Genomic DNA, 26,240 nt, shown 5'->3' on the forward strand with positions numbered 1-26,240 from the left:
ATACTTTACTTCAATTGACTTCATATATAGCAGGTAATTCAGAGGTTGAAGTAACTTTACCCAAAGCCTGAACCTGACCAAAAATAGTGCATGTCACATGAAAGTAAAAAATATTTGTGCTATTCAAGATAGAATGAGCTGAATGACCATGTACAACTACACTCGCTACACTCTTCACCAAGGAGAAAGAAGTATTTGAGGAGGCGAAACTCCCAAGCTGTGCTAGCGGGCGAGGGCTATGTGATAGCGCCATAAAGTGATGTAGTTTACGCCAGCGCTTGGCAGATGGCGCTTTCGGCATGTTGCCATCTGTTACATGCGCTTCTATGGATGCGACGGACGAAAATTGCGATAGCGCCTTGTACACTGCAGAAGTTTTCAGATTTTTGTATGCAACGTGAATGAATATATGTGACAGATATTTGCCAGAATTGACAGATATTGACAGAATTTGTGACAGATATTTCAGTGGCAGTTACTAATTAATACTGCCAAAATTACACGCCGCTAGTAATGGCCCAAGCGCAGATGACGTCTACCGCATGCACGTGCCTCTCGCTCTCATGTTGTGGGCGTGCATGTGTGGGTGGCCTTGGAAGGAAAAGTTCCCCCACAAGCTGTCGCGAACCTTTTTGCAATATGCAGGCTTCTGTCTCTTTAGCACTCTCAGTGGCTTCAGTGCGTTATGCCGGCAGCGCTAACTGACTGTGCGCGCTTTTCACGTCGCTACAAAGGAGAGCGCTTTGTAGGATTCGAGCAATGCTTCTTCAGGATGTAGCGGAAATGTGTTGTGCCAAACTGCAACAGTGGTTACGCATCCTGCAAGGAGAAGGCAATCACCTTTAAATCTTCTAGTGACCCGATGACGTAAGTGTGGGTTCGCGCCATACCTAGGAAAGATCACGAGCTGACGCCTCATGACTACGTTTGTGAGAAGCACTGCTTGTATGGCGACTCTGCCAGGTCATGTTGCATGACATATAGACATGTTACACGACACTGCATAATATTCATACACAGTTTTTTTTTTTTTCGAACTAGCTTCCAGCAGTGTTGCAGTTCTGTAGCCTAACAGCTGCATGCCATGAAGAATGGGTGGGCACGATTCCTACCTTTAACGTGACTAAAACCGTACACATTTGCATCTTTCAATTTCGCAGTCACGGACAATGCTGATTTTTTCTTTCTAAGCATTGGCGCCAACGCCAGCCTTCCTGTGGAAAGAGCTCTTTAACGCTGTCGCTTTAAAATTTGGAGCCGACAACGACTCACTGAAACATCCAGTTGCACTCGAAGAGCAAACGGCGAATCCGAGCGGAGTGGCCTTAACGAGAGCATGGTCAGAGTGACGCGCAGGTTTTTTTCTCCTCTGCTAGCAGAGTTTCACAACAGAGGGCGCGTAAGTGCCGTGCCCGATTTCGTGACTCTTTCAAGGCGCCTGAGCGAGCACAGTTTCGCCTCCTCAAAAAATTCTTGCTCCATGCTCTTCACACTACCTGCATAGTGCAGAGATTGTATTTAAGACCAAAACAGTGCACCACATTCTGAAAGCAAAAAATACATAGCATGATGATTAGGCATGACACCAGCTTTCCCTGACGTACTTCTCATATATAAAGCAGTTTAGTAGCATTGCCTGCCGGGCCTAAAATGTAGCATAACAGCAAAGCTATAACAAGGCACTTAAATACAACAGAACACTAAATTCAGCACGGTTACTTGGACAATTTTGCATAAATTTTGATAAAGCTTGTTCTACACCTCATGTTGAATCTTTCCAACAGCTTTTGCTGTTGGAAAAATTTATTTTGCATGATTGACACAAAAATTCATTAGCTTTCAATGTAGAAATTTTCAATTAACAACAGTTAAAACTGAACTGTAAACACAAACATGCACAAAGCAGAATGGGCATACTGCATTTTTTGCACTGAAACTTTCGATGGTATGGATTTTTCAGTGTTGGAGATTTTACCTAGGAGCCCTGCGACCTCGATCATGCCTCACTTTTCGTAAGTTATAATGGCGTTTTTTTTTTTAGTGATGGCGTAAAAAAAACTTTTTGCAAGCATTCTGGGATGCTTTCACTCATATGTGAAACGAAAGGTTTCCATGATTGCTCTTTTATACATGCTGTATTTTAAACAGTGATTAAACAGTGACTTCGATCTAACCATCGGTCGCAAGGCGAATCAGATGCTTCATATACTAAATAGCCGGAAAATTAATGCAGTGATAAGAGAAGTGGAGCCCACAGATAAATAACTAAGTACAATATAACTGTGGAAGCCATACTGCCTTGCCCACAGATGACCCCTGTGATTCAGAAGAGAAACCTCTGCTCCTCACTTTTAGATAGATAATTACCTATTATCGGGACCCCGGCTCTTGCTTTCCTGCGCCCTGTGAAGGACTTAGGAAGGTGAATGAGTGGATTCTCTGCCTATTCACCAAAACGCCACTGTGCCCTGCATTACTTGAGTGTTCTGACTCTTCTTTTTCCGGCCTCTACTACATGAAGGTGGAGGTACTACATGGAGGTGGCTGACACCTACCACATGGTGTAAGTATGCCAGCTCAATGGTTTTTTACTCTAACCAAAGAGGAGTGAGAGGCGGTCCTGCTCAGCTTCCAGGACCTTTCGGTCCAACAAGCCATAGTCCGGCATGCCAGAACAGCAGCCACGACTAATGAAGTCCCTGACCAAACTCCACTTTGTACTTTAGTGAAGCTGACACACTAGAGGCTAGTTTCCCTTACAACCTCTCAGCTTAATAAATGCCACCACCACCAAGTGGAGCAACTTAAGGTCCAACGGTGACATTGCGCTCATCAACAATGACGACGACAAACTGCAAATGGTGAAAGAAGACCTAAACTGAGAAAGCTCCTTACCAGGATAGAACACGCACTGAAGATGAAGGTAATGTTCGATGGCGAATTACTAACAGGCGAGCCGAGCCGTCTCACGGAAAGGCAATTCACCAAAAGCGAAAATGGGCTAGAAAGCACACATTAGCATTCACAAATAATGACATGCAAGTCGCCACTGTCTTTAAGGTAAACTGTATCACTGAATTCTGCCAGTACTAACATACAGGGGAGAAACTTACTCGGCGACTTTTCTCGGCATTAGAGTGAATGCTACAGAGCATGCTACAGAGCCAAATCGCAGGGATTCTACCGCCAGTGAATGTAGTTCCACAACAGCACTCATATTTTCACTGTGAAATATAGAAGTTCCCCCTTTATTTTCTACGTGGAGCTATTCAAGACTGGGCGCAGCTCCCACCATTAAGATAGTCGTATTTACTTTAACTTATTCGTTTTGACTTCGTGTTTTTGAGCGCGCAACAAAGTCCCGCTTTTTTATGTGCACCTCAAACGCTAAGCGCCGTCTGCATCTAAATGAAACGCTGATGATGCGCCCCTGTCACTTTCTATAGCATTATTAGACGCGCGCCAAAATGAGCTACTTCGCGTAGAGATACCTGTGCAAAAGCTCTGCCTCCGTAGCTTTCCCTTCATTGCCAAGAAAAGTTGTCGCCGATTATAGAGGAGTGCAAATAAACTAAAAAATTTTACACAACACCTACAGCATGCAATGAAACAGAAAATGATAGGTGTTTAGACAGCTGAGTGATTCAGAGAGAACTAGACCTGAGCAGGCCAAAAGAAAATAATAAGAAGAATAACCAGCAAACAGGTGGAGTTATGGAATGGGTACCAAAGTACAGAAAATACACCCAAGAATGGCAAAGGATTAGATGGGCTGATATAACCAAGAATATTACAGCCATAAAAAGGAATTTACTCTCACAAGAAATGGTACAGCAGACATCATTGAAAGGCTTTCGTCCTGCAGTGTACATAAAATAGGGTGGTGGCGATGATTTGGAAGCCAATTTTGAACAAGAAAGCCAAAATTGCACTGAAAAAGAACTCCTGGTCGCATGTTCTTTTGTTTGTTGATTCATGCAGACCAAGTGTAGGGTGTTTCTTTTAAGTAATATAGATTTTTTTTAGTATAGTTTCTGACAGATTAGTAAAGCTTAATATGGATAGCAGAATTTTAGTTCTTGTCCTTGAGCTGGGGTATTTTAAATTATAAACATTATGTAATTAAAAAAAACTAAGGTAGCACATATTTGAGCACATTCTTATTAAATAAGTAAGCTAATTTACTTGACATATTGCACTTTAAGAATTGTAGCTAATGACTCTTCAATGCATATCCACTTGAAATTAATTCTGAACGTGGCACATATTACAAGACGCATTTTTTTTCAAACAAGACACAGTTTCATGCATTGAAACAAGTTAGTAACTGAACGACAATGTCCATAAAAGGTTAATGAAAATTTTCATTAGCTGACTGTACTTTGCCTTTTCATACAGGTAATATCCATCACTTTGTCTCATACATAACAAGGACAAACAATTATACCACCTGTCTTAAGTGATTTGAAATATTTTCTACAAGATCTATAAAGAAACATCCAGCATAGGTGGTGGCAGTACTATATACTACGTATAAGGCTATTCACGAATTATGTACTCTTAAGCAGCTCAAACCCAGGTGTGGAAAGGGACTGCAGTCTTTATGTCCTCTGCCACAAAAGAGGGAGGAGGATTGTCTTCCCCGGGTGATGCACCATAGCATGTAATCTTTAAGATTCCCGAAAGCTCTCACATGATAGAGCAGGCATCTCAAAGCTATATATTAGGCAGTTGCGGGGTGCAAAAATGGACCCTGCAACTCGGTTGTGCGAGCACACACTGTCTGAATTGGAGGTGAAAGTCCAACCACCACTGAAAATATGGGGGGGGGGGGGGGGGTCTAATTTCTTTCTAAAAATGAACGCAGACACACAACTTCCACCACACTTACGTTCACTGGTTTAGTCATGCGCTTGTCCCAAAGACGCACCACACCATAACGACTGGTACCACTTAGCACAGTTACATTGTGATCCGTGGCCATACAGTAGACAGTAGAGTCATGGGGGTCCTCCCAAGCTTGAACACTGCAGCATGACAGTTGAGTATTTCAGTGCTCTGGAGAAAAACTGCATGAAACTCAACTGAACTAACAATTTTTGATATTAGGGCCAATGACTGGGACTTAGCACTTCACATAATAAAACAACCTTTTGATGCATGTTATAATACCAAGCAAGTGTCATTTTACAGTGACAGCCTCATAGTATACACGTGTCTATGTGCAAGCCTACAGGTGTGCTATATGCCTAAAAAACACTTTTAAAGATACAGTCGATCCCAGATATATCGAACTCTAAGAGGATCACAGAATAGTTCGAAATATCGATAATTTTAAATGAAAAATATGCGTATATAAGGCATCTATTAAAGCATTTCAGGCCTCGGAAATTGTTACGAGCACTAACATAATGATTTGCTCACAGTATAATGAAGGACAAGATGTGAACTGCAAGTTATTGCACTTTATTTTGTACGAAAGTAGTCCGTAAACTTGTCTCGCTTCTTGCGTGCCGTCAAGTTCCAGCCATCCTCAATATTGTTGAAGCTTTTCAAATAAGCTAATTCAGCTCCATCAGCTACAACAGCGTTGACTGATACAGGACGCCGATTTAAGCTTATTAGCGCGACAAAAGGTTGGTTAGTGGCAGCAGCAATGGCACATTCATAACCACATGGGTATACTTCCGTAGCAATGGCAATGGCAGCCACGATCTCAACATCGATGCAGTTAGAAATAGCTATGCCGTCATCTGAACCAATAAGTCACTCACTGTAAGAGATGATGCCCAGAAACGCTGATAAGTTGCAGAATTCACCGAGGCACCGTATGCCAGCAGTCATGATGCACCCGAAGTCGTCACCTGGCCCGCAAGGCAAGGTTACGACAGTGCTTTACTAAACATCGCTCCAAGCACCAGTGATTTAATTTTTATCGGTGCGTGCGGGTCAACATTCACTTCACTTCAACTCCAGAATGAGGATTTATCAGGATCGCGGCGCGGAAGCACACAAGCCATGGTAGGGTGCTTAGAAAGGGGAAATGTGCGGAGTGCTGCGCGTTGCCCTTGCCAGAGAGGGTCCCTCTGCGCGCCGATGCCGCAAGGGGCACTGCATGGGACAGCCGTCGTCGTCGAAAATTATCCGAAGGAAGCTAAGCGCTCGAACGCCTCACCCCCCCCCCCTCTTTTTTTGGCGTTCACATGATTTCATATATGGCTCATACATTTCATTGCAGTGAGGATGATACTCTATAAAACGATGAAGAAGGCTCAATGTTCTTGCTTCATTCTCGACTGCAACTTTGGATTCAGACAGGGTTCTGTAAATGTTCTGAAAACTCAAATAATGAATCGAATGGTGTTCAATTCAGTACTCTTGAATCGAATCACACATTCGAAATGTCTAATATTTTTTTCTGAATATTTAACACTGGCGGGAAAACCCGAAGAGCCACACATTTCAGTAAGAGACTGCACTTATTTGTTTTAGTCATTGTAGTTAAAAGGTCGCGAGAAAGTACCTCCTTGAATTCTGAATTAACCTCCGTGTTTGAGCGAACAGTTAAAAATTTTTCATTGGCTGTCACTGTCTAAACAAGTTTACCCCAGTTAACCTTACAATGACCTATTTTGCCGGTAAAAATTGATATTGATTCTTTTGTTCATGTTTCTGACTATTAACTTTATATTAAATATTGTTGAGGCATGCAACTATTCTGAAAATTGTTCTCCTGCTATTCGAACAATATTAAATTTGTATTCGATTCATTATCACTAACATTACTTCATTTGTATTCGGTCGGGTTCTAAATTTGGCTATTGGCACAGCCCAGTAGGTACAGGTAGTCGACCAAAGAAGCGTCTGTTCCGAGCACTGACGCGCAAGGAGCTGTTTGAGACCTGGGCTCATGTAATACCGATAGTTCATGTTCAATAAGTGGTGGCCACCTAATTTGTTACACTGCGCGCTATATGTGACAACGGAGCATATTCTTTACATCTACCGATTTACGCAAAGCAGCTTGCTTCAACATGACTGATATGTGGGGTTTAACGACCCAAAACCACCATATCATGAGAGACGCAGTAGTGGAGGGCTCTAGAAATTTCGATCACCTGGGGTTCTTCAATGTGCACCCAAATCTGAGCACACAGGCCTCAGAATTTTCGCCTCCATCAGAAATGCAGCCGCCGGAGCCGGGATTCGATCCAGTGACCTGCGGGTCAGCAGCCGGGTACCTTAGCCACTTGACCACCACAGCGTGGCAGCTCGCTTCAACATAAAAAAAAAAAAAAAGTACTCGAGAAGTGTGTGATGGCGGGCTAGTTGGTAAGACATTTAGGAAAACTATAACTGCGCTAACGGAGACACGAGGACGAAGTGGACAGGAAGATCGTAGACTAGCAACTGTTTTATTAGAAAAGTACACCCCCTCCCCCACCCGTTTTTTTAAGTTTCAAAAAAAAAAAAGGGGGGGGGGGGAGGGGCATACTTTTTCAATAAACCAGTAGCTAGTCTGCAATCGTCCTGTCTACTCCATTCTCCTGTCTCGTTTTTAGCGCAGTTTATAATTTTCCTAAATAAAAAAAAAGGGCATCCCTATTCTGCAGGCGGGGGCAGTAGGGTACCATAGTAGTCCCTCTTACTTGTGAGGCGGGGTGTACCAATTAATTCAGTCACTTGAGAACAAGCTGACCATTTTTTTATATGGCTTGCATCCACACAGCCTGCTGCAGACATGTATAGCGAAAGATTGGGCAAATGTTCCTGGTCGGTTACTCTGAGCATGTCATTATGTTAACGCGATCAGTTACACTTTTATTGCTTAACTCACTGCATTCATTTATAAACAAAGTCAACATTTAATTTCCTACTCCTCGGTTAGCTTCTACACCAGCTAAGGAGGAAAGGTAATTGAGGTTCGAAATGGGTGTCCCTCGATGGCTTGAGTTCTCGGTGGCAGCGCGAAGAACCGTAGTCTGATGATGAGACGCTTTATTGCAGCACTTGGGCATCTGCCCATGTCCAAGCCCAAACCTCTGCTCTCATTTTACATCTTAACACCCTCTTTTCAACCCTCGGCCGAACAAAGGGTCTCCCACTGGCCAATCACATGTGGGGGCTCACATCGCCACAACCAATCGCAGAAACACTTTCATAACAGACACTGCATTGGTAGAAACCACGTTACAAAATACAACATGGGAGAGGATAGCTTTTATGGGCAACGCGTGTTGTCACACTCTCTCTCATGTCAGCCCGTGTATCGGCTGACGTTTGTCGGTAGCTGTTCTCAGGCTCGAGCGCCGTCAGTTCTCTCACTGAATGTCGCTTAGTAGAAGCCGCTCTAAATGGAGTGAGAATGTTGTCAGGCCCTGTCCACTGACACTGTGTGCATGTTACAGCGAGGCGTCCCGCCATCCCAAGGTAATGATGTATTGCGGGAGCAAGCTTGTCTGCGTGCCCGAGAAGCCGTATTGTCACCGAAGAATGAATATGCATGTGTCTCGGTCGACACAATGGTCACGTCCGTGCGACATTCTTGAACGGCACACGTGAATACCAGACAATAAACTTATAACCAGACGGACCGCGCTTCGCCTGGTTCTTGCAAGATGCGCTTCCAGGTAGGCTTTCCCCCTTTTGTCCCTAACTGGGGGCGACTTTGACAGCTATGCTCATGATCCATGTGAACGACGAAATCTTGTTCCCATGCGTTGATCTTCCGCGTTCCCTTTCGCGGAACGGATCAGCGTCGTTAGTTGGCGAGTCGGGAACTTGCTCCGCCCTCTGCAGCACCCGCATAACTTGCGCCACACAATGATGCGCCGCTCTGCATACCTTTTACTAACTTCAACCAAAAGGAGCAACACACGGGCTAGGACCCGTGTCCGGTAGACTGCTTTTTTTTGCACAGATCAAAGAAGCTTGCTTTGCGTATGAATGGGTTTTCTTTTCAACTCATTTTTTTTTTCTGAAAAAAATGCACACACGAGGCATTGACCAGCAGCCAGAGGATGTCCGAAAGAGCAGGCAAGTTAACAATGTGAACAGGCATTGAATATGACTTCAATAAGTTAGTGACGCATAATTAAATTAGAAAAATGGCGGGATAGAAGCAAAAAAAAAAAAAGACACGGTGCTCAAATTAAGTGGCATGCTTGACATGCCTCCATTAATATACAATAGACTCTCGGTAAACGGAAATCTACTTAAATGAAACAAGTGCTTCTGACAAGATTGGTTTCGTGCTTGACCTTGTTCATCTCTCTCTAAACGGAACTCCTGTTAAATGGAACATACTTTCATAGTTCCTTCAGGTTCCGTTTAGTGCAAGTCCACTGTACTCAGAGTTTTCTATTTAGGAAACTCCATAGATATACTAGCACGCAGTGCTACTCAGTATGCAGCCTACTGCGTGATAATGCATGTGAACGCTATTTTTCAAAAAAAAAAAAAAAAGGGGGGGATGAAGTCAACCCCTTATTATTACGCTCAGAAAAAATGATTAGCGTTCGAATGTGTGGCACGCAAAGAAGAGCGTGAGCCATGTCCCTTGAGCACAAACAAGACTGCACTGTACTTCGTCTCCTCAGCACCCCACGCCCCTGCGTACAGCGCCCCTTGAGGCATCCGTGCACTACGAGGCACGGTTTCAACGAGTGCTTGTCCCACCTCCCCATTCTAGCCACCCTCTCCGTAGCATAAAACAATGTTGAGTTTCTACAGTTGACATGTTGGCCATATCGATGTCACTTGTGCCTTTGTAGCTGGCAGTGGCTGCTTTCAACTGCTTTGATGCGAAAAGCTAGAAAGAGCGTAGCCTTTGAGATGTGCATTTTAAAACCAAAAACACCAGAAATAAGTCACGCAGTTGCACATCTCGAAGGCCATGCTTTTTTGTGTGCCATTGTCTGCTAACAAGAAAGGGAAGAATGCAAACATTGCAACGAGATCACCGAGCCACTTCACATTCTCATTTTGGTGTTCCCAGCAATGACAAACACACTGCACGCGCGTTAAGACCTGCAGATTATGCATCAAACATACCAGTGCACTAGCAAGCGCCGCACAACAAACCAGATCAGTGTGATGAAAGAATACTGCATTTTCGTCACCTGCACATGTAAGGGGATCAGGACTTGTTAGAACACGGCTAAATATTGTTGAATATTTGCTAGTGAAAATGTACTTTCTAAGCTATGGTGTGACGAAACGTTCAATGTAGCGGATGGCCTACTGTGTGGGAGTTCGATATATGTGTGCGCCGATCCCATAATTATGCCTTGGAAATTCAAGGAGATTGCTCAGCAGTTCAATATAGCCAATAATCTGATATATACGAGTTTCATATTATCCAGGATCAATTACATTAAGGCTAGAACACAGAGACATAAAATACCAAGTGCAGTTGAATCTTGAATCTCATTAATTTGAACACACTTAATTTGAACTTCCAGTTAATTAGAACTGACGCTGTGGTCGCGTCAAAGCTATGTGTATTCCCATGGGCGAAAACGCAGAGTAATTCGAACACGCAAGCACTTGCGGCGGGTAATTCAAACATACCGCGCCCCGAAAATGCTCTCAGCACCATGCCCAATCTCGCGGCGGCACCTCGGTCACCTCAACATTGTGCGCAAAAAAGGAAAAAAAGAAAAAAAGAAAAGGCTGCGGCGGAATGTTCGCTCTCTCTCAAATGACGATCTGTGACGCGCTTGTGCCACACTTCTCCCTTTTCCGTCCCTGCCACATAGAGACCCTTCTCCTTTGAACACCGTGCGTGGTGAAGAGAGAAAGAGAAAAAAATAAAAAATAAAGCTGTCGCTGAGTGTTGGCTCTCTCTCAAATGCCAATCTGCGATGCGCCGGTGCACCGCTTCCTCCTTTCTCGCCCCTGCCACTGTAGAGACCCATCTCTTCTCAACACTGCGCGCGAAGAGAGAGAAAAAAAGGCTGCCGTGGAGAGTTGGTTCTTTTTCAAATGCCGATCTGTTTCTCCCCGCGTGAAGACGCTCTTCCTTTCTCATCACGTGCTGGCCACGCTGTGCTGCAGAGGGTAGCAGTGGAGACGCAGTCGTCTTGTGCCAGCGCTGGACATGGTCGTGTGCAACTTCTCTTACCAGGAGAATGCTGAAGCCGAAGTAGATATGATTTGCAAGCTGTGTGCGAAATTGATTGACTCTCTGTAAAGCAGACGTGTGCAGATGCACATCACCGATTACTTCAATTAATGGCGGGTGTCCTGTGATTTCTGAATAAATGTAAGTCTTCTGAAACTTCCCCCTCGTGTGTTAGCTCAATGCACATGCTCCACTGCATGGTGAGCCCTCTGTTCATTTAGCTTTCATTGATTTGAACTTCGAACAAACTTTCGGGCCCATTTGAGTTCGAATGATCGAGATTCGACTGTATTTGTGTATTTCATTGAATACAAACCTTACAGCCATTTACTAGAAGTAAACTGCAGTGTCAGAACAGTTAGCACCAAATGCCGCTGCTGAAAACTGATTTCGTGATAAATGCAATTCATTTACTTAGAGTGACAGTGAAACGAGAGCTATCGCAATGTGATGGTTGTGATGGCACACATAGAATACAAAAAAGAATTTTTCTACCCAAATTCAGAAGGGCAGGAGTGATAGAAGTAGGCCAGGCAATTGCAGTATCTGTGGCAAACGCTATTTCAGGAAGTTTAGCATGTCAGCCTTTGTGACTAGCCATACTGAGCAATAAGAATAACCTCTGATTGCTATTTTAAATTCCCAGTAATCACCGTTACTAAAGCAAAACCCAGTTTCACAGTTCCCACGCTGCTCTGTGAAGTCAGATGGCAGATGTGGTTGTGGGGAGAAGTAGCAGCGCTTCAGCTATGTCTTGGTTTCTGCATGTATGCTGTCTGCTACGGCGATGATGCACATAGTGTTCCTAGTCTGTGATGGTAAATGCATAGCTTTAGCTTTGGACTAATTTCACATTTCCCTATTGAAATAGACATAACATCACAACTGCATTCATTCAACAACTGCTCAAGTGATTTAAATGAATTTACACTTGCAGTTCAGAGCGCCTGTAAAATGTAGGCAACCTGGAAACATGCCAACTGGCTTGCACTGCCATGTCGCACAGCTGTTGACACCGCTTTACTTCGCACTGCGGCATCGTCTGGACTTTAACTATGGCCATTATAAACTGCTGCACATGCCGAGTGGAGTAAGGAGTAAGTAGTGTTTCATTCTGCTTCCATGTTCCTGGCATTTACACAGTGTTCTATTGGCATTCTGCGAGGTGGCTGGAAATTATTTTGTATGACAGTTACAGCAAGACTAAAGCATATAGAAAATTTTTTCTTATTGTTTAGAAGTGCTCCTGAACACTCAATAATGATGAAATTAACTACCCCAGTACCAGAATGTATTACATTTCACACGATATATAATGTAACTGTTTACAGGGCAGGGCCGGTTATAATGCAGTTTTTTCTGACTTCTGTTAACCATCACGCATGATGGATTACCAACTTGGATAACTTTCTGTTCTGTTCACCCTCTCATAGAAAGGAACTCCATGTATATGCATACCGGTCATTGTGCAGTACTCTGAGATTAATAACTGGCTATAAGGCGGGTGCCATAAATTTCTCAGACACACAAGGTAGCAAGTGCACTTCTCAGTGGAGGTGGACTGGCAGGAGAGAGGGAAACCATGGCATTATGAAGGATGAGGGGGGACAGAGCGAACAAACGAGAAACTGTGCAAGGACAAAAAAAGGAAAGAGGAAGCTTGGGGAAGCAGTGCAATGCGGGCCTGCAGTGTGAGAAGGGTGAGCAATTGCCTAGGCAATGAAAAGGCCTCTCCTCCCTTTGCTCCAGCTGTTTTTTCTGCATGCACTGTGCCCTGAATGGGCACCCTCATCTGCATGAAGTACAGGTTACCACTGTTTGGCTCTTCGGTTGCCAGTCTGGAAAACAATTGTATTGTGCAGATATTGTGTGTGCAACTTCTATTGTGCTTGAACAAGGTCGAACAAATTTTTATCACCTCCTTTTTTCCCTGAGTCGGCAATATCAGAAACATTCTTCTTTCTAATAGTATAGTATACTTCAAAATGTTTTTGTTCAATCAGTCACAGCAGGTGTTTTTGAAATATAGTCATATTTCATTCATTTTGTGGGCTTTGCTTAAATGAAACTTCTCATAAATGGAACAAGTTTTCTTGCCCCTTCGAGTTCCGTTTAAAAGGAGTCCACTGTAAGGCATTCTGAATAGTTAGTCTGTGGCTTTCCACTACAGCAGTTCTTTGAGATGAGAAGTAGCTCTTTGACTAGCCTGTGTAACGCTGTCTGTTCGTGTCTCCGTGCCAACGAGCTGCATCGCGCACCCCTCAATGGAGGTGTTGAACGGTGCCAAGTAAATCACGCCTTCCCTCGCAGTGTGCGGTGGCATCACACTTTTCCTCGCCTGCCGTGTGCTCGCCGCATGTCGCCTCTCTCTCGCTGCACCCTCTTCACCACTCGCAATGTTAAAGCGCACATTAGGTGTACACTCTTCCAGTTCATTTACATGCGATGGAGAGAACATCAAAAAGCGAAGCTCCTTCGCCCACCGAAACATGCGCCGAAGCGATTTGGCCTAACCCGGCTGTTGCCAGAGTTTATTTATTTATTTATTTATTAGAATACCCTCAGGGCCCGTAGGGCATTACAGAGGGGGTGGGTACAACATTTATAACACACAAGAAAAAAAAGACAAAATAAAGAAACAAGTGTAAGATGCGCAAATCAGGAAGGCAACATAAGTCAACTAAAAATGTATAAGAATTCAAGCACATACAAGACAAAGATAGATAATGGAAACTGCGTATAGTTACAAGCATTGCTGAGAAATTGCAGTCTTGAATAACAAAGGGTCTGTTATTGTTACAACGGAAGAGGGAAGGTGGTTCCAATCGGCGGCTGTTTTCGGTAAGAAGGCTGCTGAAAAGAATTTGGTGCGGCAAAACGGAATGGCAACCTTATGCTGATGATCAATGCGCGATGAGTGGTATGACGGTTGTGAAATGAGGTCTCGCTTCATTGATGGATTGTGAAAAAATATCTTATGAAAAAAATGCAGTCGCGCCAGTTTCCTCCGGACAGTTAAATTGGGTAGGTCAAGGTTAGATTTCATTTCTGATATGCTAGCAGTACGGGAATAATTAGAACAAATGAACCGAACTGAGCGGTTCTGAACAGATTCTAACGCGTTAATTAAATGTTGCTGCACGGAATCCCATATAGCGGACGCGTACTCAAGCTTTGGGCGAATTAGTGATCGGTATAATAGAATTTTGAGGGACAGCGGAGCGCGAGAAAAGTTGCGGCGTAAGTATCCTAGCGTTCGGTTAGCGTTATTACAGATGTAGGTAACATGCGTGTGCCAAGATAGATTGTTGGTAATGTAAACGCTGGAGGGGAACGGCGTTAATTCTGTAGGTACAGGGGGGAGAAATAGATCGCCGGGTTATTGACATGCATTTAGATTTGTTAGAGTTACGAGGGTTAGCAGAGCTGATCGCATTTGCAAATGGCGACGTCGTGCCTGCAACACCGACGAAGTGCGAGCCAGGGAAGCTGAATGCAAGCGTGGGCGGTGGAAAACTAATGACACCGATGAAGTGCAAATCAAGCATGGCGATCGCATTCGAGAATGGAGACGCCGCGCGGGTAATACTGAAGAGGCACGAGCCAAGGAAGCCAAGCAGAAGCGCTGACAGTGGAAAGCCAAAGCCAGCGAATCCTCATCGGCAACATCACGAAAGCGCTGCATGCCTGCCCTTCTTTGAAGCGCCCGCCCACAAGTGCCGGTATCCATCCGCCGATCCAGAGGCATGTCGCCCCCACAACGACGATCACAACCGCGCGTGGCGAGAGCCGTCCGCGGCGTTGCCAGCAATGCTGGGGCAGACGCCTGCTTCCGACGAGAGTTCCTCTAACATAGCTTCGGTCACAGTTGCCGCGCGTGCTACCATCTGTGGTTCGACAACCACCTGTCTACGTCGGTTCCATCCGCAACCGCAGCAGCCGGAGACTGCGACGAAAGTGATTCTACGCAAGTTCGGCACGGACCCGTCCAACTTCGAGATCTGCGAACTTGCAAGGAGTTGCTGATGTCGGGGTAACATTCCGACGATGAGCGTCATGCATGGTTACCGTTACCCGACTCGCCCACCAGAACTTCCAGAGCTCAACCATTGTTCCAGCACTTGCGTCGGTGCCGGTTTCAACCAGGTCAACACCGTGCGCACTGCTGCTGCTTCAAATTCCATCAAAGTTCCCTTCAGGGTGATGGTCCATAATTTCGTTTGATATTTTTTTGTCTGGATTCGTTATGTCAGCACTGCAAATATGCAGGTATTACCTTTGAGCATTTGCAAATTTACCCTCAAGTTGCAGACCGATAGAAGGAATCATGCAGCTGCCTGCCGGTAACGTTTTGCAGATGTATACTGCAGCCTTTCAAAAATGTCATTTTGTTAACAGTGCGGTACCGCTTATAGAGTGGATATTTGCGACTACGGCACGTTATAATTCGAATCTTTTTGACAAAGAGACTGTACTACTGCCTCGGCCATTTATATATGAAACTTCAAAAATTTTGAAAAACAATAATGATTAACACTCGCTGCACAGTCCTTTAACACGTAACTCATTATGGCTAAGCTATTGAGAAAGCCCCACACCATACCAATTCAAATGAAAACTTGCCATTTGGTAGGACATCGCAAGTCCCACAGTCGTACGAATGTGTCATATCCACAGGACAGCACCTCTATTGCAGACTCTGGATACACATGCAGGACACCAGCACCGTTGCGGTGGTTTGTCCCAAATGAAGTGATGTGCTGCCCTCTGCAAAACAAACACAAGCTGACCTTGGGGATAACGTCTAAGTACTCACTGCAAGGTCGTCGTCCTTAAATCAAAGTTTGGCTAGACATTTCCAAAGACACGGATATCAAGATTGCGTGGCACAGGGGCAGTGATGCTAGAAGAAATGAGTTATAACAGCAAGAGCTTAGAAAGGATTAATAGAATAAAGGAAGAAGGCTAAGAGCACATCAGCAAGTAGGATGATCGTTCCTTGCTTTACTTGACAGAAATCATGCCACCTAAGTGTCATCTTGAGTCATGCCACCCAAACTGAATCAGTTGAGCACTGCCACTCAAAATGAAGACCCACATCACAATGCACGTTATTATGGTCATGACACTAGCTATTTCTATTAAAGTCACCCAGCTTCATTAAAGCTACAACTCCACATGACTTCATATGATTACACTTCGATTAGTTGGGGGTTGGGGGGGGGGGGGGGGGAATGAGCAACATCAGTGAAGAGCAAGATAGCTTTAAAAAAAAAACTAACTTGCCAAAGACACAAACAGAATGTAGCATGGATCAGACCAGAAGTACACAATATTCAGCTAGGCCTCATTAATTCAAATATCATATGGATGATACAAGTTATACAGATGTCTATAAGATTCCAGTGGTATTTAAAAACCTCACCATGTGATCCTACTGAAAGAAAATATTTACCTGGCCTAGAGCCATAATATGTATGTAGCACATTTCTCATAAACCTGTGATATTCTCAACTGATGGCCAGTGAAAAATATTTCATTTCACTTGCATGTAAGAGCCTCTGCAACACTTTAGCATTTTCTCAAAAGTCTTTCTATGGCATGTTACAAAAAACAATACTAAAGCTTACTCCCAAAATGCACGACATAATTGTCTGGCAGGCTTTGATGAGTACTGACACGATTTTGAGGTACCCCGAAAAGGACCTCTTTGGTTTCCATGGTGTGCACTATTCATACTCTTCTCACGCTGGAGCCAGACCACTTCCACAAAATATTTTGCTTTCATTCCAAAGTAAATCGTCCAGCATCTACAAAAGCCAGTCCCACCGCAATGCGCATTATCACAACAAGTCAACACAGTTCAGGGGGTCTGCGAAATTCGCATCTTGCATTCAGCCTGAAATTGCAGAAATTGCTGTCAGTCTTTGTGGACGACAATTCGCTCGTTCACGTGAACCACGTGCGACTGACAACAAACAGGCAGTTGTTGCTAGTATGTTGCGAGTTGCAGTCTTCCTGTGATGTTATACCTGTGTTGACATGTCACTACGAAGCCACCCCCTCAATAACGAAACTACAATTCCTTCATGGTACCATAATTCAATATTATATACAATCATTTTTCTAAGCACCATGACTCATCTTAGCATTCTCAACCCCATTGTTTTTATTTTAAAGAAACAACCTGAAAATATTTCAAGTTCCTGCCAGTACTCCTTTAAGAAACTTTGAATGGGAACAGCCTGATTATCACTATCGTTGATAATCCTGATTATCATTATTGCTGATAATTCTTCAAAGGGCTTCTCGCAATGCCCAATTTCGTTTTTTCTTTATACATTGGTTGCTAGAAAGCATTCTCTACAATGTGTTTTAATAAAGTAATTTTACAAATTAGTTCATTATTTAAGGAAATAAAATAAAAATCAACTGTTCTGTTGCAGGGCCACCCAGGTGGTAATCTTCACTGCCCTTTGCCTTTACCGGCATTCTCATGTTCTCTCCCTGCTTCTTTTTGCGCACCTTCACTGCCCTTTGCCTTTACCAGCATTCTCAGTGTTCTCTCCCTGCTTCTTTTCATGCACCAAAGCAGAAGCATCACATTTTTGTGAAAGGGAATGACAACTGCCAGAATGTAAAATAAAAAAATGGTGAATTGGAGCAACAAAAATTTCATATTCGTTTTATAATTTGAATAAGATTTGGATCCTTTAGGAGAGATGATACTCGACAAACACCAATTTTTTTTTTCCAAAACTACATATTTTTGTTATACTTGGCTTTCACAAGTTTAGTTTATTTTTATGAAGAAAAAAAATCAAGGTTCTAATAAAACTTGAAGTAGGTTAATACTGCTTTTAATAGCACAAGGTAGCTACTAAAAACTAAAAGCTGATTGGTTTGAGTGCCATGGAAACTGTCACCAGGCTGCTTGCCATTGCATTTCGCATGAGGAGTTGACCAAAGCCACACAATTCAAATAACTGTGGTTCCCAAGCTCATGATGAAAGAAATCATTCGAAAGAGCATCTCTTTGCCACATAGATGAGATTTAATTTCTATGTTTAAAGTGCATTTTTCTTAAGATTCAATGTGAGCAACTTCTTGAGATTGGACATTTTTTTTTTGGTACTTCTAATCGCCAGATAAGGATGAAAATTTTCCCACATATTCTATATTAACATGCAAAGGGTGTAAGTACCTCCTTTAAAACTTTATATTGCCTGTATGATTATTGCAAACCTACAGTAAACAATTAGTATTGAATGAGAATTCTAAGAATTCTCGCATTAAAATTTTTCTTGTCCTTTAAATGTCTTATATGCCCTTTCTTGATATTAATGAGAACCGACAGACAATATGCCAAGGAAAATGTAGGGAATGTTATTAGAAGTAACTGTAATATAAATGTGAAGAAAGAAAGGTGGACAAAAAGATAACTTGCCAAGGGCAGGGACCGAATCTGCAACCTTCGACTAACTATACGCATCAAGTGCTGTACCAACTGAGCTACTACGGCGGCTATTGCCCAATCCACTTTATGGGGTATATATGTGGATTAAACGTGGAAGCGTCGATCAGCGCCACCAGTAGCTATGGCTGCAAGTGAGAAACATAAAATCAGAGGAACATAAAGTTGCCGTCAGCGGCGACGATGATGCCGATGGCAAAAACCAGCCGAGAGTGTCCATATAACTGCTATCGCAATAATACAATTTGTTGGCATCGCACTCATTGCTAACAGCTTAAGTGATGGTAACAAATTGTATCTTTTGGACCCGATATCGCCCAAGTCAGAAGAACGCCGGCTAAAGGGACAGTGATCACTCCAGTTGCCGAAGCTGTTTTCGTGTTCAGTTAACCGAAACGCAAAGTAGAGGTTACTACAGTGCAGTCCACTTATAACGATACCACATATAACGATATATCGGTTATAACGATGGGTCGACTTAACAGTCTCATTTTATGCATTGGGGCTATGGGGAAAAAAACCATATATAACGATATGTTATCCACCGCATATCGGATACAACGATGAAAAGTTTGCCGTGGACGGCATGTTTCATTCACAATAATCGTAACATTTGGACTGATATGTTCCTCTAAATGAACTATGCCGAGACAAGACGAAAAGTTAGCGTAGGCGAGCACGTATCTGCCGCCACTGCAGCACAGCGCCGGCAGCGCGTCCCGGCCGTTCAAAAAGCCGAGGAGAGCATCGCGAGTTGGCGCGACGCGCTACAGATGGCGCCAGCTGTGTCACGTTTTGCGCCTCGCCGCGCGTCGACCGCGGAGAGGCTGGGAGAATATAAAAAAAAAAAATGCGAAAAGCAAAGCGCCGCGCTCCGCGGCTCCCCGCCTTCTACAACGGCAAGCTACTCGTAGCTTGCCGAACGAAAGCGGGAAAGAGAGAGAAAATAAAAAAAGCGAAAAGCAAAGCGGCGCGACGGCATGGGGGCGGGGCCTCGTTGGCATTCCGGCTGTGTGCCTCTGGCTGTGCTTTCTTCCTCCCACTGCTCCCACCCCGCCGTCGGTCAGTCTCTCTTCCTCAGCGAACCCGTGATGCGTTCTTCGGAGTAAGAAATAAAGTCTTGTTTTTGACATCCTACTATCTACAATATTTATTAATTGGTGAAAATAGCAAAATGAAGCCTGGAGCTACAAAAGGTACGTCCGGCGACGATTTTTTGGCGGCAGTCCAGATATAACGATCACCGGTTATAACGATCATATTTTTAGGTTTTCTCGATATCGTTATAAGTGGACTGCACTGTAGCACAGAAAGTTTACGAGCAGTCTCATTATACCTTGAGATATAGAGCGCGGCGACTGCGCCCTTTGAGCGACTGCGCCTTCTCTACCCCTAAAAGAAAAAAAAAAATTAAGCAATGAATGCGATGCCGCGATGTTCAGTTTTTTTTTTTTTTTTTGCTAAACCGTACGCTACTGGCCCTGGAAAGTAAAGGGCGTGCGTGTAACAGGCCGCAGCTGCTTAGCAGTGGGCCTTCCAACACCAGAACCACCAGCGATGGCTTCACTACTGAAAGCTGCACGTATTAAAACCGAATTGTGGCTGCTATGGCCAGGGTGCATGCTTTCATTAATATAACATTTCAAAAAAAAAGCAAGCCAAACTTTAGTATTTGGACCCGAGTAATAACGAGTTCCAAAGGGCAGGGTCTTTTGGCGGCTTTTACCGCAACAGAGATTACATACAGGGATGTGCTGCAGGAAGGCATTACGAAAAAGCTTTTCTGAATGAATAGCCAAGAATGAAGTATATCAGCGGAAAAGTGTCAAGGCGTTCGCATCGTTCACATGTTCTTCTCTGGACGTGAAGCACAGAAAAATAGATCACGATGTCCAGAAGTAGACGTGACTGATATTCTGGCAGCATGCGTAATTATTAGTGAAAATTCCTTCAATTACGTGCCCCGCAACTCTTCAAACGAGTTATTAGCAGCATTCCTGGAACGAACGACGTCCGCAGATGAATAGCCGCTACAGTTTCACGCTACTAATTACACTAGAAGGCCCCGCCGCGGTGGTCTAATAGCTAAGGCACTCGGCTGCTGACCTGCAGGTCGCGGGATCGAATCCAGGCTGCGGCGGCTGCATTTTCGATGGAGGCGGAAATGTCGTAGGCCCGTGTGCTCAGATTCGGGTGCACGTTAAGGAACTCCAAGCGGTCGAAATTTTTGGAGCCCTCCACTATGGCGTCTCTCATAATCATAAGGTGGTTTTGGGAAGTTAAACCCCAGTTTAACAATATATAATTAGACTAGATGTCAAGAGCCCCTACGGAGAGCGCGCTTCGCCATTAAGCGGATTTGCACAAAAAAAGTTGCGTCGGCACCAAACATAGCATCGTGGATTATTTAGGATGCATGCACGACTGCTGTTAATTCAGTGGAATAAGACTAGGTACGTGACTGAGGCTTTGGTGGCCTCGAGAAAAAGGTGCACATGTTTTGGCGTGCTCGCATGGATATTGTCGGTGACAGACGCTTCCAAATCTGACTTCGGCACAGTTTGGAGTCATTTGTGTTGATATTATCAGGATGGCGCAGCAAATTTAATTTGGTGCGCTTTGGCGCAGGAGTGGGATCACTGCCACTATGTCCTTGATGTTTTTTTATTTGAGTTTTTTTCTTATTTCGTGCGATAGCAGTTACGGACACCGATGGCGGCGGACAACCACGGCGCCACGCGTGACCCGTGTTGTGATCTCATAAACAGCTTTTGCTGTAAAACAGTCTTGCAATAGATATATGTAATGTTAGGATTTTACCTTCACAACAAATTTTTAGATATAATGAACTTATCTGAGTAAGATGCAACTTTGTTTTAATGAGGTTTGAGGGTACAGTGGAACTTCTATTATAAGACTTTCAGTGTACCATACAAAACTGTCGCATAATCCGAGCGTTGTATAATAATAAAACTAAGATTATAGGCAGTGACACTCAGCCTTGCCCGAAAAATGGGTGCAGACCACCTAAATAAGCCCATGACCTGACCTCGGGCCTCTGAAAGGAAGGTTGATTAAATTATTCTTGCCAGTGGCAGCTAACGGCAGCGTTGCTTAGTTGACGGAGGTGCGAGAAAATTTTTATTGTTAACCTTAAAATATATCAAATCTAAAGTGCATCTTTCTACCCATAAACAATGTCTGAAAATTGCCTGTGCATGAAAACGAAACCAGAACCACATTACTAACAGCCTCCTGTCAGACGGGTCGGACACAGTGTCATCGCTATCACATAATGGCGACGGACCACAAGTTTGTGTAGAATGCCTTCTTGTGCGACCGAGATGTGCGCGTTGTAATTTGTAGTTGGTGAAATGCAACTAGTGATGTCCCACTATTGTGAACGTTGACGTGAAGTGAAAGTAATTTTGCACGGTGAAAACAGCTGCGTCCCGCCCTTATGCATGCGCCAGCCTGTGACTACGAGTGCGACAAAGGCAGGAGATCAAATGTACGTCAACCATGAAAAACTTGCGCATACTGAAAACGTGAAAATATCAGCTTTTGGGCTAGCTGAACCTACTCTGTGTGGATAGAGCTTGAGTAGGTAACGACCCCGAATGTGTATGCATGCGATCGAAGGGTATTTTCTAGGAAATTCTAGGAGAATAAATTTTCCATTCTAAGAGGACATCTTGTCTCACTCTACTTTTCTAGGCATCAACTTAGGAGAACGCAAGTTAATATTTTGCACTCGTGAATATTTGGTGAACGTTTGATTTGAGTAAGGGTGTTTTTTTTCTTTTGGGCAAAACCTGAAAGTCGTCGTATGATGCGGGGTAGGCATAAAACTGCATTGTATAACCAAGGCTTTTAGAACATTATTTCTATGGTGATTTTGCCGGGATGGAATCAATTCGTCATAAAATGCGGGTCATCACGAAACCGGGGGTATAATCGAAGTTTTGCTGTATGTATATATATATATATATATATATATATATATATATATATATATATATATATATATATATATATATATATATATATATATATATATATATATATATATATATATATCCCCTTCAGGCACAAATTATGATGCACTGTCGTCGAACGAGTGAAATTCATACAAAGCAATTCCAAGGGACTCAACATGAAGACAAAACAACATGCTGACCATAATAAAAGCAAATAAAAGCAGAACGTTTCAGCCCAAAGGTGGCAACCTTGTTCACAAGTGAAAATAAAATAGATACCATACGAAATTGTGAGCCTCTTCAAAAGCCTTGCCTATCTTTTCTTCTTTCCTCTTGCTTTTACGCTTCTTGCCTCATTTCCAGTAGTAGTGTTGATTAAGCCCCACTGGGCGACTAAGTGGAAACGTCTTGCTTTTATTCGCTTTTATCGTTGTCAGTGTGTTGTTTCAATTGTCTTCACGTCTGTCCAACTATCAAAGACACTCAATACTTACATTTCAAGAAATAAGATGAAGCACTGTGTTGTTTTGTATAAATTTTAACAATTAATTATGCTTTATATGTAATTAAATACCTCATCACTCTGCAGTGGGTTATGTTTTCATTCTGACGTAAAAATAATAAAATGATTGGCTCTTGATGTGTGCACAATTGTTTGTTGTAGCATTAATTTAAAACACACAAAAAAGTGATACTTTTGAGTTAGTTGTGGAACACAGCACATTGAACAACAGCCCATAGAAAATTGTAGTGCCTTCCCCAAAGTGATCAGCTATGGTCATAGCAGCAAACTGATGGTAAGTAAAGTTTCATTGACTATGCAGAAGGTCTAATTCATCTAGTTAGCAATGTATTTTGTTCTCTATTGGACACTAGTTAATAAAGCTAGCATAAAAAAATTGCGTACACAAATGTAATCACCACCGCTAAAGGGGATATAAGAAAAATGAAAGCAAAACTTGCGTAGCTAAGTCGAAGGCCTGAAGTGGCGAGACACCATTGCAGCCAGCAGAACCAGTCAGAAAGGCTCTGCTATTTTCCAGAATTGCCACAGAGCAAACACGATCCCAGATGGAGATAGTATAGCACAGGATTGAGGTTTCTCCGCTCAATTTCCACACCTGCATTTTGGCAGCATCCAAGCAAAAATCAGAATTCCAAGAAAGCTTAAAGACACGTCCTCATCTGCATATGTCAATGTGCATGAACCATAGAACTTTCACTAACTCATGATAGTGCTTATACAATTGGAACCACCAGCTTTATACACCCATGTAAGCTGTACACGAATTAATGCAAATAATTATTCTACCAGTATCCCCATGTCTGCATCTCCTAAAGGGACACTAGGGAAAAAATTGCACCTGTGAGTGAAAAAGTGCCACTCATATTCCAGCAAGATGCTCAGTAAGCCAGAAAAGTGAAACGATGTGTCATGATGTCGCTTAGAAGTTCATGCACAGCTTCTTTTGATTTTCAATGTGGCTGCTTAAATGTTGTTAATGTGGCTGCTTAAATGTTGTTAATAATTAAAAACGAAGGCTAACACACTCTTACAGCGGTGAAGAACCACGCCTCGTGCTTGGCGTGAAAAACACCTTTGAATGAGTCCGACACCTCTCAGAATACATTAGCGGAAAATTTTTTTCGAAAAGCTAAAGTAGGACTGGAGTTATGACGACCTCGATATTTGCCCGACTCATTCCCCCTCAACTTGCTTCCTTCTGCAGGAGAGGGCAATGCCGTTCGCAGTGCCCCGCCCAGTGCATTACATCACCTTGCTTCAATGTTACGTAGTTTCCTTTCCACATAACATGGTGCTGACAGCTGCTGCTCTGCATTCTGGCGCAGTGTGCTCACTATCTACACTCGTGGCAAAAGGATGGCGCGTCGAGCGTGTGAGGGTGAAGCCACTGCAAGTGGCCGTTGCCATCGTTTTGTCTCGGAAGCAACTGTGCGACCTCATGTTTGCTAGCAAGTTGGTGGGTCAGTGTTTCTTTTCCTTCGTTTGAAGCGATGCCTGCTGGTAGTGCTGTAAACTGCTCACGGTCACTAAAAATAGACAGGAAGTGGCCAAGAATGCTCATGGAGCATAAAGAGCCACCCATGCCACGGATTCCAAGATCGAACTCGTCGAACACTGCTAGACAACGAGGCATAACTCCGACTTCAGTAATGCTACGATGCTGGCTCAGGGACAAACGTGGGGCAAGACAAAAAGGTGGGGCAAGACAAGTCGGCGTGCAACAAAAACTGTTGCTACCTACTGGATGTGTACAGAGACATACGAGACTAGAAGCAGACTGGTTGAGCTTTGCTCATTTCATGCCAGTGCATACTGATGATGCCACCCACATAGGTGGTGAAACGTCTGTGTGGTTTTGTTATATTCTCCTGTAGTAAGTTGGAGTATATTTTTAATCATGGACTCATCAGGCTTTTGATACATTTTTGCATTTTTGATGGTCTTCTAGGAGAACGCTTCCCGACAAGGTATCCCAAAATCATATCACGTTTTTCTCATTTTACTAAGAAATAGGCAGTGAGGCAAGATAGTTAGGGTAATGTGGGGTTCCCATAAATTTATTGCCAGCAACTTATAGTGCTGTCCTGTGATCGCATTGTGCTGCAGCCACGCAAGCCTTTCTTTTTTCAGAAGCAGTGTGGTGGTGTGTCGTCGTGTTTCAGCTTCTCTTGCACGAAGTTCAGGGTGAACTCAAAGCGGCAGCGGCTCGAGTGCGCCAAGCAGCAGCTGCAGATGAGTCAGACTGCTGTTTACTGGTCATACCGATGCGCTCCCAATCAGTGTAACTGAAGGAATCCTTGCGAACCAGCACCTTCTAGCGGATTCTTCAAGAAGTTCCTTGAGAAGCGCCTCTAGGGGGAGGAGCGGTAACTAGAGTGGACGACGTCTCACACAGAAGGCAGGGTCGAGCATAGCTGATTGATTGATTTGTGGGGTTTAACGTCCCAAAACCACCATATGATTATGAGAGACGCCGTAGTGGAGGGCTCCGGAAATTTTGACCACCTGGGGTTCTTTAACGTGCACCCAAATCTGAGCACACGGGCCTCGACATTTCCGCCTCCATCGGAAATGCAGCCGCCGCAGCCGGGATTTGAACCCGCGACCTGCGGGTCAGCAGCCGAGTACCTTAGCCACTAGACCACCGCGGCGGGGAGGGTCGAGCATAGCTGCTTTGCATCAAAAGCGTACTGTGACTATAGAAGGGTGTGCTAGCTGTCACAGCTCACAACACATCTGGTTCGTTAATTACACATGCACACACATACTCTATATTTATTAGTATATATGATTGCTAGTGATATGATTGTTGCAGTGATTTAGAGCTCTTCATGACGTTGTTCAGGCCCTGTGCACAAGCTTTCTTTTGTTGCATGCTACATTTTTTCTGGTGATACAAATTTCGGATGATGCAAATATTGTTGGTAACTCCGTAAGATTCGTATCACCGAAGTTTTATTGTATACTGACGTCTACGAGGTTGACTTGAAACTTTAGAACTGAAGGAAGCACACCCTTGCTCGCCACGTCAGTTAGGTTTCCACAGGAGTTAAAAGAGGAGGAGAACACGAGGAAACAGCATCTGTCTTTCACATAGTGGGGACCTCACTACTCACTGCAGCAGATCACCGCAGG

At 43.7% G+C, this 26,240-nt stretch overlaps 1 protein-coding gene across 3 annotated transcripts in view; it reads right to left on the minus strand.

Annotated features, from left to right (window-relative positions):
• The window catches only part of LOC119175823 (F-box/WD repeat-containing protein 4), a 46,496-nt gene that overhangs the window by 802 nt on the left and 19,454 nt on the right, over positions 1 to 26,240 (minus strand). For 2 of the 3 annotated variants that reach the window (XM_037426818.2, XM_037426817.2), the window contains 3 exons: positions 23,543 to 23,700; positions 15,749 to 15,892; positions 4,892 to 5,027 (listed from right to left, as the gene is read on the minus strand). In XM_037426818.2, coding sequence (XP_037282715.1) covers positions 4,892 to 5,027; positions 15,749 to 15,892; positions 23,543 to 23,700 — 438 coding nt within the window. Of the gene's footprint in view, positions 1 to 4,891; positions 5,028 to 7,118; positions 7,220 to 15,748; positions 15,893 to 23,542; positions 23,701 to 26,240 lie in introns of those variants that run through there. The other variant, XM_075876241.1, reaches the window with a different exon arrangement.

Source organism: Rhipicephalus microplus, chromosome X (assembly GCF_043290135.1).
Source record: "Rhipicephalus microplus isolate Deutch F79 chromosome X, USDA_Rmic, whole genome shotgun sequence".
Taxonomy (NCBI): domain Eukaryota; kingdom Metazoa; phylum Arthropoda; class Arachnida; order Ixodida; family Ixodidae; genus Rhipicephalus; species Rhipicephalus microplus.